A 14307-nucleotide genomic window follows, 5' to 3' on the forward strand; every position below is an offset into this window, starting at 1 on the left:
AGCTCTTTCCCTTATAGGCTCCAATCCTGCTTTTGGCTCACAATCACTGATGGAAATCACTGATGAGTGGATGAGGCTTTAGGCCTCTCAGTTAAGTGGGTACTCTCTGCACTGATGAGGGGCAATCACCCTGAAACAGCCGTCTTATTTAATACCCAAGTCATGTCTCAATGCCCATTTAAAGGGTCGAACAATGACTTATAATATAGATGCCTTACATCTTGTGGCATTAGAGGAAGAGCTTGCTAAGAGTTCATTTGCATGCCTTTCTTCGCAGAATTCCGGAGGAGCACGTATGGCCTATAAGTCTCCTTACGCTGATTAAGGCGCCCCCCCCCCCCCCCCCCAAGGAGATATAGTACCCCACAAAAAGCAGAACAGCTTATGGACTTGTAGCATACATTCGGGTGTTATGCTGTAGCAGTTACAATGGGTATGCAACTTAATAGCATATGAATGTATGTGGTGGTGGTGTTACACATGCACCTCACAAATGACATGAATAGAGCCTTACAAGATGATGAACCAATGTGGATAGTGAAGAGGGAATTTTCTTGTGTGGAATTCTTAACTGTGAAGTATTTATTATACTCACTTATAGCTGTACTATATTCCACAACTCTGTACAGACGTTAGCATCACGCAGTCCCCAATGAGGCTTACAATCTAAGGTCCCCATCAGTATGTCTTTGGAGTGTGGAGAAAACCCACACAAACACCGGGAGAACATACAAATTTCATGCAGATGTTGTCCTTTGTCAGATTTGAACTTGGACACAAGCGCTGCAAGGCACCAATGCTAACCACTGAGCCACTGTGGTGCCCAGTATGAAGTAAACTACAACAGAACTGGAAGCTGTAATGATGGGTTTACTGTATAAACGTTTTCTGTTTTGGAGAAGCCCCTTGTCAATTAAGGTCGATAATTAAAAAGTAATATGTCCGCTGGCATCTGCAGTCAGTGTGGAAGTTATTCTTTGTGCCAGGTGGTGATACAAGTCTGTATGAGAACAGATATATTACAGTACACAAATGGATTTCAATAAGGGCGGAACTTTCTCTGAGCTCGCATCAGTGCAATCTTCTGCTTATCTTCTTCAAATTTTTTACGTAGTTCTGCCAGGTCTGCAAAACACAAAACCAGGATGGTTACATAATCAACAGAGATAGGATTTTAAACATGTTTAATTTCACCTTTATATTACAGCAAGATTTCAGATGGTCATCATCAGTCATGTAATGCACATTTATATGAAATTTAAAACTAAAAATATGCTGCTGTACTTGTCAGCCAAGAGAAAATGTAATTCTGTTTTCAAAAGGATTATGACTGACTGCTGTTAAAGGGGGTGGCAATGTAATTTGTCAAAATGCACTGCAAGCATCCATTTGCCATTCAGTGCCTGCGCTAACTAGAATATATCCAGCAACAACGAGAGGAAGTGGTCACAGTCATCTTGCAGCTCATGGGCATGGAGGAAGTCAGGTGAGTAGGTTTCCTTCACTGAAACAGGGGCAGTTGGGGGACAATGTATAGTCATGTATGTTTGTATGGAGCATACATGACTATCTGGCATTTTGACAAATTACACTGGAAATCGGCCAATCCCTTTAAACTAGTCATACTATCCATTTAACCCCTTGGGACCGGGCTCATTTTCACCTTAAAGGATAACTGTCACATTTAGACCCCAATTTCAATTTTCATATATGTAGTTACTAATAACATGATATTCCAGAATCGGTTACTATTAGACTGACTTACCCCATATTTAATAAGATTCAGCCCTTAGCAACCAGTCTGCATAAAACTGCAATTTTACTATTCAGTTAAGATGGCCGCCACTGCCCTCACCCTGAAGCTAATCCCGCCTGCCCTCACTAGCCAGTAACAATAGCCCCCCAAAAGTGTCAGTAACCAGAGCCCTCCCCCCTAAAGGGTTAATCTCCTGCAGCACAAAGGGGTCCTCTTACCACATGTTGCTTTCATTTATACACTGAGCAGATGGCAGATCTCCCTGCCCTGTTGTGTGCTGCTCCAACTCTGCATTCTCCAGCTCTGCTGAGTGAGGGAGCGTCTGCCAAGCGCAGGGACAAGGAGAAGTGCACACAGCCCAGGCACTGTTATCAGCTGCTGGGGAGGACCTGGCTATAATCATTTACTTACAGTCCCTGGCTGTCAGTAATGTGACCCTGCACGCTGCGTGCTCCGTCTATCAACAGATAGACGGACCATGCCTAGCAACCATGGCCAGCACAGTGACGTCTCGTTTACAGGCTTGTAAACGACCTTTATCAGAGCAGGGAGAGAAGCTGACATCACAGGTCATGTGACCCTCAGTGAAATCTGAGAAACCAGCCACTGGAGATAAAGCGAGTTAATTGGAAAGCTGTTATATTTGCCTAGTTAGGAACATAGAAAGAACAAAAAAATAACTCGGATAACCCCTTTAAAGGGAATCTGTCGCCTGCTTTTACCATTTTAAGCTGCCACCATCGCTATGTTCACTAAAGTACCTTATTTCCAGCAGTCTTCTTTTTACTGTATTTAGTTTTGTCCTTTTGATATAAAAGCGCTTTTTATGTTATGCTAATGAGGCACCAAGGTGCCCAGAGGGGCGTTTTTTCCCCTCTCCGGTGCCCAGTGACACCCCCCTGCAGTGCCCAAGAACGCCTCCTGATCCTGAAATTACCTCCCACAGCCCGGCAAACGGTTCCGCCCCCTCCCCACGTCATCGTCTACCTTATAGTAATGCCCCGTCCTTCTTCCTGTTGGCGGCCAGAAAACTCGGGCAGGCGCAGTACCGCCTGCACGATCAACAAGCTCCTGAGGGCAACAGCGCCGAGCCCAGTAATGTAAACCCAGTTTTCTGGCCGCCCACAGGAAGAAGGACGGGGCATTACTATAAAGGACAAAACTAAAAATACAGTAAAAAGAAGACTGCTGGAAATAAGGTACTTTAGTGAACATAGCGATGGTGCCAGCTTAAAATGGTAAAAGCAGGTGACAGATTCCCTTTAAAGGGTTTCTGTCACCCCGCAAAACTCTTCTTTTTTTTTTTGGGATAGTTAGATTCCTCATAGTGCGATATAGGGGAATATAATGCTCTTACTTACTTTCATGCGGCCGATTCTTTATAAAAACGAACTTTTATAATATGTAAATGAGGGCTCTACCAGCAAGTAGGGCGTCTACTTGCTGGTAGCTGCTGCAGAAATCCGCCCCCTCGCCGTGTTGATTGACAGGGCCAGCCGTGATCTCCTCCTCCGGCCGGGTCAGTAATTCAAAAATCGCGTGCCTCGCGTCATTCGGCGCAGGCGCTCTGAGATGAGGAGGCTCGTCTCCTCAGCACTCCCTCAGTGCGCCTGCGCCGATGACGTCTTCTCTTTCGGTGATGTCATCGGCGCACTGAGGGAGTGCTGAGGATACGAGCCTCCTCATCTCAGAGCGCCTGCGCCGAATGACGCGAGGCGCGCGATTTTTGAATTACTGACAGGGCCGGCCGGAGGAGGAGATCACGGCTGGCCCTGTCAATCAACACGGCGAGGGGGCGGATTTCTGCAGCAGCTACCAGCAAGTAGACGCCCTACTTGCTGGTAGAGCCCTCATTTACATATTATAAAAGTTCGTTTTATAAAGAATCGGCCGGATGAAAGTAAGTAAGAGCATTATATTCTCCTATATCGCACTATGAGGAATCTAACTATCCAAAAAAAAAAAAAAAAAAAAAAAAAAAAAAAAAAAAGAGTTTTGCGGGGTGACAGAAACCCTTTAAGGACCAAGCCATTTTTTGCACATCTGACCAGTGTCTCTTTATGTGGTGATAACTTTAAAACACTTTTACTTATCTAAGCTATTCGGAGATTGTTTTTTCGCCCCATATTGTACTTCATGACACTGGTAAAATGGAGTCAAAAAAATTCATTTTTATTTATAAAAAAATGCCAAATTAAAAAAAAATTTGGAAAAATTTGCAAATTTTTAAGTTTCAATTTCGCTACTTCTATAATACATAGTAATATCTCCAAAAATAGTTATTACTTTACATTTGCCATATGTCTACTTCATGTTTGGATCATTTTGGGAATGATATTAAATTTTTTGGGGATGTTACAAGGCTTAGGTTTAGAAGCAAATCTTGAAATTTTAGCGAAATTTTCAAAAACCCACTTTTTAACCTCTTCAGGACACATGACGTACCGGTACGCCATGTATAGTTCCGATCATCATTGAGCAGGCACCTTGGCTAAATGCGCGGGGGGGTCCTGTGACCCCCCCCCCCTTTTTGGCGATCGCCGCAAACCACAGTGCCATCGGGTCCCCATGCGGCTGAAGGCTGCCTTCCGGTGACGAGCCTGTGAGCTCCAGCCCCCTGGATCTCACAGGTAGGAATCTGTATGAGTAATACTCACTCTATTACTCATACAGCCAATGCATTCCAATACAGAAGTATTGGAATGCATTGTATAGGGATTAGACCCCCAAAAGTTGAAGTCCCAAAGTGAAAAAAAAAAAAAAAAAGTTGAAAAAATAAGTTTCCCCCCCAAAAAAATGTAAAGTTTAAAGTAAAAATAAAAAATGTCATTTGCCCCAAATAAAGTAAAAAAAAAAAAAAAAAAAAATTGGTAAAAAAAATACGGGGGGAAAAGTATACATATTAGGTATCGCCGCATCCGTATCGACCGGCTCTATAAACATATTACATGACCTAACCCCTCAGATGAACACCGTAAAAAATAAAAACTGTGCTAAATAAATAAAACATTTTGTCACCTTACATCACAAAAAGTACAACAACAAGCGATCAAAAAGGCGTTTGCCCACCAAAATAGTACCAATCTAACCGTCACCTCATCCCGCAAAAAACGAGCCCCTACCTGAGACAATCGCCCAAAAAAATAAAAATATGGCTCAGAATATGGAGACACTAAAACAATTTTTTTTGTTTTAAAAAAGCCGTTATTGTGTAAAACTTACATAAATAAAAAAAAAAAGAATACATATTTGGAATCGCTGCGTCCGTATCGACCGGCTCTCTAAAAATATCACACGACCTAACCCCTCAGTTGAACACCGTAAAAAATAAAAAATTTGCTAAATAAACCATTTTTTGTCAACTTACATCACAAATAGTGCAATAGCAAGCAACCAAAAAGGTCACACGCACCACAAAATAGTGCCAGTCATCTCATCCCACAAAAATGAGACCCCACCTAAGATAATCGCCCAAAAACTAAAAAAAAAAAAAAAAAACTATGGCTCTCAGAATATGGAGACACTAAAACATGAGTTTTTTGGTTTCAAAAAAGAAATCATTGTGTAAAACTTACATAAATAAAAATATGTATACATATTAGGTATCGCCGCAACTTGGTCTATAAAAATACCACATGATCTAACCTGTCAGATGAATGTTGTAAATAACAAAAAATAAAAACGGTGCCAAAACAGCTATTTCTTGTTATCTTGCCTCACAAAAAGTGTAATATAGAGCAACCAAAAATCATATGTACCCTAAACTAGTACCAACAAAACTTCCACCCTATCCCGTAGTTTCTAAAATATGGTCACTTTTTTGGAGTTTCTACTCTAGGGGTGCATCAGGGGGGCTTCAAATGGGACATGGTGTCCAAAAAAACAGTCCAGCAAAATCTGCCTTCCAAAAACCGTATGGCATTCCTTTCCTTCTGCGCCCTGCCGTGTGCCTGTACAGCAGTTTACGACCATATATGGGGTGTTTCTGTAAACTACAGAATCAGGGCCATAAATAGAGTTTTGTTTGGCTGTTAACCCTTGCTTTGTAACTGGAAAAAAAAATTGTAAAATTTAAAATCTGCCAAAAAAAAGTGAAATTTCTAAATTATATCTCTATTTTCCATTAATTCTTGTGGAACACCTAAAGGGTTAACAAAGTTTGTCAAATCAGTTTTGAATACCTTGAGGGGTGTAGTTTCTAGAATGGGGTTGTCATTTTTGGGTGGTTTCTATTATGTAAGCCTCACAAAGTGACTTCAGACCTGAACTGGTCCCTAGAAAATTGGGTTTTTTAAAATTTCTGAAAAATTTAAAGATTTGCTTCTAAACTTCTAAGCCTTGTAACATCCCCAAAAAATAAAATATCATTCCCAAAATTATCCATTTTTGGGTGGTTTCTATTATGTAAGCCTCGCAAAGTGATTTCCCATTTGAAGCCCCCCTGATGCACCCCAAGAGTACAAACTCCAGAAAAGTGGCAGGGTGGCAGTTTTGTTGTTACTAGTTTGGGGTACATATGATTTTTGGTTGCTCTATATTACACTTTTTGTCAGGCAAGGTAACAAGAAATAGCTGTTTTGGCACAGTTTTTTTTTTTTTTGTTATTTACAACGTTCATCTGACAGGTTAGATAATGTGGTATTTTTATATAGCAGATTGTCACGGATGCGGAGATGCCTAATAAGTATACTTTTTTTTTTTATGTAAGTTTTACACAATGATTTCATTTTTGAAACAAAAAAAGAAAAAAAAAAATCACGTTTTAGTGTTTCCATAGTCTGAGAGCCATAGTTTTTTCAGTTTTTGGTTATCTTGGGTAGGGTATGATTTTTGCGGGATGAGATGACGGTTTGATTGGCACTATTTTGTGGTGCGTATGACTTTTTGATCACTTGCTATTACACTTTTTGTTATGTAAGGTGACACATATTTTTTTTATTTAGCACAGTTTTTATTTTTTTTATTTTTTACGGTGTCCATCTGAGGAGTTAGGTCACGTGATATGTTTATAGAGCAGGTTATTACGGACGCGGCGATACCAAATATGTATACTTTTTTTATTTATGTAAGTTTTACACAATATCATTTTTGAAACAAAAAATAAATAAAATAATCATGTTTTAGTGTCTCCATATTCTCTGAGAGCCATAGTTTTTTCAGTTTTTGGGCGATTATCTTAGGTAGGGTCTCATTTTTTGCGGGATGAGATGACTGTTTGATTGGCACTATTTTGGGGTGCGTATGACTTTTTGATCGCTTGCTATTACACTTTTTGTGATGTAAGGTGACAATTTTTTTTATTTAGCACAGTTTTTATTTTTTTACGGTGTTCATCTGAGGGGTTAGGTCATGTGATATGTTTATACAGCCGGTTAATACGGACGCGGCGATACCCAATATGTCTACTCTCCCCCCTTCCTTTCCTATTTTTTACCTTTTTTTTTTTTACTTTATTTGTGGGAAATGACGTTTTTTTTTTTTTTTCTTTATATGTTGTCCCACTTTGGGACTTCAACTTTTGGGGGTCTAATCCTTTACAATGCATTCCAATACTTCTGTATTGGAATGCATTGGCTGTATGAGAGGCCCACCCGCGCATTAGCCCCGGGTGCACGCGGCGATCGGAAATACATAGGACGTACAGGTACGCCCTGTGTCCCTAAGTACCGGGACATCAGGACGTACCTGTACGCCCTATGTCCTAAACAGGTTAAATGGCTTATCCCATGAATCATTTTCATAGCTGTATAAATGTAATATTCAATCTTTTTAGCATAAATAAATAAATAAATAAATAAATACAACACATTTTTGCCTCCATATGGCCTCTGTGCTGCAGAGGATGGGCTCTAGGCCTAATCAGTCGCCTTCCTCCACTGGCAGCTTTTAACTCTGCTTGTAGATTGGTAACATGGGATCCCAAGTGGATATATACTGTGAAAACCATAGTATGCGGTCTTTTGGTACCAATTAGGGATGAGCAAATCGACATCGGATGAAACATCCAAAGTTGATTTGCATAAAACTTTGTTTCAATACTGTACAAAGAGCGATCCGGACAGTATTAGAATGTATTGGAACCGAACCAGAGTGTGGGAAACGTTTTTTTACAGTAAAAATCTACTTATGGAGAGGCTTAAACGGGTTGTCTAGTTTCAAATACTGATGGCCTATCTTCAGGATCAGTGGGGTTCCAACACTTAGCACCCCTACTGATCATCTGTTTAGAGAGAACACAGCACACTCGAGAGCGCTATATTCTTGTCACCATTTACCGGCTCGCTGCTGACATCGACATTGTTTAATTGCAGGTTTAATTATAACTACAACTGCTCCTTCCCATTCAAATGAGTGGGACGGAGGAGCTGTAATTACACTGCTCGCCTCTGCAATGCCAATGCCGAGCAGGTAAACCGTGAGGAGAACAGTGTTTGCAGGAACACTGCATTCTTTTCAAACAACTGAGCAGGACCCCCACCAATCTGATACTGATGACCCCTTTAAGCAGAGGCAGTGTACAGTTTGAACCACTCCCTCTATGCCACCTCATTGGGCATAGCATGGATTCCTCTTGGCTACTTTCACACTCGCGTTTGGTGCGGTCATGGATCTGCACAAACGCATCCGTTCAGATAATACAACCGCATGCATCCGCACCGCATCTTTAACATAGCCTTGAACAACATTGAAAGTCAATGGGGGACGGATCAGTTTTCTATTGTGCCATGTTGTGTCAGTGAAAACTGATCCGTCCCCATTGATTTACATTGTGTGTCAGGATGGATTGATTTGGCTCAGTTTCGTCAGACAGCTGAGCATGGAAAAAATAAGACCCTTACGTTCTTTCTTTTTATTACGGTGCTGCCAAGCATAAAAGTTTAGAAGTTCTTTCTGGGCGCTCTTCTTCTTTTCCTTCTCTAACAGTCGATGATTCACTGCTTCAGTACGTGCTACACCTGGGTGTCGGCCCTTTCTTGTCACAGTTATCCAGCCATCCTCATCTGGCACCCCTTCTTTTCGCTTAGCTTTGTCCTCTTTCTGTTGAAGTAGAAAAAAATGATTTTTGTTTTCCATGTACATTTTTACATACAAGTGTTCTGTTAATAATCTGGATGTTTACAATTAACATTATTGGGGGAGATCAAAACTGGTGTGACGGAAAATCTGGCTTAGTTGCCCATAGCAAGATTCCCCCTTTTAATTTCCAGAGCTCCTTTGAAAATTGAAAGGTGGAATCTGATTGGATGCAATGAGCAACTAAGCCAGTTTTCCTCCACACCAGTTTTGGTAAGTCTCCCCTATAATGTATATGGGTCAGTGGATTTTGTTCAGGCTCAAACTATGTTTAAAAGGGTTACTACATTCAATTAGAAATAACACTGCTTAAAAGGACAGTCCAGGCACTTGATAATATACACTGATCAGCCATAACATCAACCCCTTCAGTACTGAGCTACTTTTAACCTTAAATTCCAGGCCGATTTTTGCAAATCTGACGTGTCACTTTACGTGGTAATATCTTTGGAACGATTTTCCTTATCCAAGCCATTCTGAGATTGTTTTCTCGTGACACGTTGTACTTCATGACTGTAGTAAATTTGAGTTGATGTATTTCACCTTTATTTATAATAATCCAAAGTTTACAAAAAATTAGGAAAAATTCACAATTTTCTAAATTTTTATTTCTCTAGTTTTAAGACCGATAGTGATACCTCATAAAATAGTTATCAATCAGCATCAACAATTTTGTAAATGTCATTCAATTTTTTTAGGACGTTAGAAGGCTTAGAATTTTAGAAGCAATTTTTCAACAAAATTTCCAAAACCATTTTTCTTAACCCCTTAAGGACCCATGACGTACCGGTACGTCATGTATAGTTCCGATCACCGCCGCCCGGTGATCGGAACCCGGTGCCTGCTCAAATCATTGAGCAGGCACCTTGGCAAAATGCGCGGGGGACCCCCACCCCCCAGTGTCGGCGATCGCCTCAAACCGCAGGTCAATTCAGACCTGCGGTTTGCAGCTTTTACCTGGTGCGGCGGTGCCATCGGGTCCCCATGGAGCTGTAGGGGAGACCAGATGGCATAGAAGGCAGCGCGATGCCTTCCTGAGGCATCGCGCTGCCTTCCGGTGACGAGCCTGTGAGATCCAGCGCCCTGGATCTCAAGGCCGGAAGCTGTATGAGTAATACACACTGTATTACTCATACAGCCAATGCATTCCAATACAGAAGTATTGGAATGCATTGTAAAGGATTAGACCCCCAAAAGTTCGAGTCCCAAAGTGGGACAAAAAATAAAGTGAAAAAAAAAAAAAAAGGAGAAAAAATTAAGTCCCCGCCCCCCCCCCCCTCAAAATTAAAAGTTTCCGCCATTTACAGAAAGTGTGCTATAATTGTTTAAACAAAATTAGGCAGGTGCATAAATTTGGGCAGTTGTCATTTTATTGATTCCAAAACCTTTAGAACTAATTATTGGAACTCAAATTGGCTTGTAAGCTCAGTGACCCCTGACCTACGTACACAGGTGAATCCAATTATGAGAAAGAGTATTTAAGGGGGTCAATTGTAAGTTTCCCTCCTCTTTTAATTTTCTCTGAAGAGTAGCAACATGGGAGTCTCAAAACAACTCTCAAATGACCTGAAGACAAAGATTGTTCACCATCATGGTTTAGGGGAAGGATACAGAAAGCTGTCTCAGAGATTTCAGCTGTCTGTTTCCACAGTTAGGAACATATTGAGGAAATGGAAGACCGCAGGCTCAGTTCAAGTTAAGGCTCGAAGTGGCAGACCAAGAAAAATCTCGGATAGACAGAAGCAACGAATGGTGAGAACAGTCAGAGTCAACCCAAAGACCAGCACCAAAGACCTACAACATCATCTTGCTGCAGATGGAGTCACTGTGCATCGTTCAACCATTCGGCGCACTTTACACAAGGAGATGCTGTATGCGAGAGTGATGCAGAGGAAGCCTTTTCTCCGCCCACAGCACAAAAAGTGCCGCTTGAGGTGGGCTAAAGCACATTTGGACAAGCCAGCTTCATTTTGGAATAAGGTGCTGTGGACTGATGAAACTAAAAATGAGTTATTTGGCCATAACAAGGGGCGTTATGCATGGAGGAAACAGAACACAGCATTCCAAGAAAAAAACCTGCTACCTACAGTAAAATATGGTGGTGGTTCCATCATGCTGTGGGGCTGTGTGGCCAGTGCAGGGACTGGGAATCTTGTCAAAGTTGAGGGACGCATGGATTCCACTCAGTATCAGCAGATTCTGGAGACCAATGTCCAGGAATCAATGACGAAGCTGAAGCTGCGCCGGGGCTGGATCTTTCAACAAGACAACGACCCTAAACACTGCTCAAAATCCACTAAGGCATTTATGCAGAGGAACAAGTACAACGTTCTGGAATGGCCATCTCAGTCCCCAGACCTGAATATAATTGAAAATCTGTGGTGTGACTTAAAGAGAGCTGCCCATGCTCGGAAGCCATCAAACCTGAATGAACTAAAGATGTTTTGTAAAGAGGAATGGTCCAAAATACCTTCAACCAGAATCCAGACTCTCATTGGAACCTACAGGAAGCATTTAGAGGCTGTAATTTCTGCAAAAGGAGGATCTACTAAATATTGATTTCATTTCTTTTTTGTGGTGCCCAAATTTATGCACCTGCCTAATTTTGTTTAAACAATTATAGCACACTTTCTGTAAATCCAATAAACTTCATTTCACTTCTCAAATATCACTGTGTGCGTCTCCTATATGATATATTTAACTGACATTTTTTATCGTAACAACCAACGATTTATACAGGAAAATCATGACGATTAACAAGGTTGCCCAAACTTTCGCATCCCACTGTATATCATTTTTCTACTGCATTTAGCATAGCATGCTCCCATTAATGAGAGGCTGTGTGGGCGGAGCAGCTGCAAAGTGAAAGTAAAAATCCCAGCATGCATCACAGCAAGCATCTCCAGGGGAAAAGTCACATTACATCTCTGCCTACTTGTGATGCCATAGTGACAACAGCACATTAGGTGTCATTTAATCAGTGCTTTAGCATACCTCCCAACTTTAGAATAGAAGGAAGAGGGACACTACATGCCCAAGGCTACTTTCACACTTGTGTTTTTTGTGGATCCGTCATGGATCTGCAAAAACGGTTCTGTTACCATAATATAACCGCATGCATCCGTCATAAACGGATCCATTTGTATTAGGTCTTCGATAACCATAACGGATCCATCTTGAACACCATTGAAAGTGAATGGAGGACGGATGCGTTTTCTATTGTGCCAGAGAAAAACGGATCCGTCCCTATTGACTTACATTGTGTGGCTCAGTTTCATCAGGCGGACAACGTTTTGGTGTCCGCCTCCAAAGCGGAATGGTGACTGATCGGAGGCAAACTGATGCATTCTGAGTGGATCCTTTTCCATTCAGAATGCATTAGGGCAAAACTGATCCATTTTCGACATACCTCCCCCGTACCAGGACAGTCACTGAAATCCGGGACTGTACTGCCGGATACTGGAAGGAGGTATGGCTTTAGGCCTCATGCACATGACCATAGCCTGCATGTGCCTGTATTGTGGCCAGCGAACAGGGGGTCTGCAATATACAGGCACCAGCCGTGTGCGCACCGTATCAATTGATGGGTCTGAAATCCGAAAGATACGGTGTGGTCTGGAATGGAAGCACAGATCGGAAACCTATGGAGTGCATCCATGGGTTTTCTGTCTATGCCTCCGCACTGCGAAAAAGTACTGTCGGATGCAGATTGCAGACCCCATTTAAATGAATGGGTTCATGTCTGCAGACAGTGGACACACTGTCAGCGCACACACACATACATACACACATATATATACACACACACACACACACACACTAGGGCTGCACGATATGGGAATTTTGTGCGATTGCGATTAGGTCCCTAAAAATTGTGATAACGATATTTTAAGGGAATTGTGCTAGAGGTCTATTTGCTTGGATTTTCCCATATGAGCCGCTGACGCGGCTGCGGAGGACGCAGTTATGTGGGGGATCTGCGGAGGACGCAGTTATGTGGGGGATCTGCGGAGGACGCAGTTATGTGGGGGATCTGCGGAGGACGCAGTTATGTGGGGGATCTGCGGAGGACGCAGTTATGTGGGGGATCTGCGGAGGACGCAGATATGTGGGGGATCTGCGGAGGACGCAGTTATGTGGGGGATCTGCGGAGGACGCAGTTATGTGGGGGATCTGCGGAGGACGCAGTTATGTGGGGGATCTGCGGAGGACGCAGTTATGTGGGGGATCTGCGGAGGACGCAGTTATGTGGGGGATCTGCGGAGGACGCAGTTATGTGGGGGATCTGCGGAGGACGCAGTTATGTGGGGGATCTGCGGAGGACGCAGTTATGTGGGGGATCTGCGGAGGACGCAGTTATGTGGGGGATCTGCGGAGGACGCTGTTATGTGGGGGATCTGGGGAGGACGCTGTTATGTGGGGGATCTGGGGAGGACGCTGTTATGTGGGGGATCTGCGGAGGACGCTGTTATGTGGGGGATCTGCGGAGGACGCTGTTATGTGGGGGATCTGCGGAGGACGCTGTTATGTGGGGGATCTGCGGAGGACGCTGTTATGTGGGGGATCTGCGGAGGACGCTGGTATGTGGGGGATCTGCGGAGGACGCTGTTATGTGGGGGATCTGCGGAGGACGCTGTTATGTGGGGGATCTGCGGAGGACGCTGTTATGTGGGGGATCTGCGGAGGACGCTGTTATGTGGGGGATCTGCGGAGGACGCTGTTATGTGGGGGATCTGCGGAGGACGCTGTTATGTGGGGGATCTGCGGAGGACGCTGTTATGTGGGGGATCTGCGGAGGACGCTGTTATGTGGGGGATCTGCGGAGGACGCTGTTATGTGGGGGATCTGCGGAGGACGCTGTTATGTGGGGGATCTGCGGAGGACGCTGTTAGGTGGGGGATCTGCGGAGGACGCTGTTATGTGGGGGATCTGCGGAGGACGCTGTTATGTGGGGGATCTGCGGAAGACACTGTTATGGGGGATCTGCGGAAGACACTTATGGGGGACCTGTGGATGGCACTGTTATAGGGGATGTGTGCTATTACACATGGGGCCACGAGGGGGGCCAGCATAAGACACACATATAGCATCTTATGCTGGTCCCCCTCATGGCCCTATGTGTCCCCTCATGTGTCCTAAATTGCGCACATAACTCTCATGCATAAAATGGCCAGCCTCTGTACTTTCACTATGAATGCACTGCAGAGAGCGGCAGCGAGCGAGCCGGCCTGCGCGTGACTGACGTCACTGTCACGCTCCTCCCACTTAATTCAGGAAGGAGCATGACTGACGTCAGTCACGTGCCGGCCGGCCGCCTCGCTCGCTGCAGTGCATTCATCGTGAAAGTAAGTACAGAGGCTGGCCATTTTATCAATAGGACAGAGGACATTTTATCAATAGGGGCCCCTTCATATACAGTACAGACCAAAAGTTTGAACACACCTTCTCATTCAAAGAGTTTTCTTTATTTTTATGAC

The 14307-nt window shown here is 43.3% G+C and overlaps 1 protein-coding gene across 2 annotated transcripts in view; it reads right to left on the reverse strand.

The window, feature by feature from the left end:
- Window positions 1–854: 854 nt before the first annotated feature.
- RRP7A (ribosomal RNA processing 7 homolog A) overlaps window positions 855–14307 on the reverse strand; it is a 62610-nt gene continuing 49157 nt past the window's right edge. For both annotated transcript variants that reach the window (XM_040408286.1, XM_040408287.1), the window contains exons 6-7: window positions 8596–8794; window positions 855–1125 (exon numbers count right to left, since the gene is read on the reverse strand). In XM_040408286.1, coding sequence (XP_040264220.1) covers window positions 1040–1125; window positions 8596–8794 — 285 coding nt within the window. In that variant the 3' untranslated portion in view covers window positions 855–1039. The remainder of the gene's footprint in view (window positions 1126–8595; window positions 8795–14307) is intronic.

Source organism: Bufo bufo, chromosome 9 (genome assembly GCF_905171765.1).
Source record: "Bufo bufo chromosome 9, aBufBuf1.1, whole genome shotgun sequence".
Classification (NCBI taxonomy): Eukaryota; Metazoa; Chordata; class Amphibia; order Anura; family Bufonidae; genus Bufo; species Bufo bufo.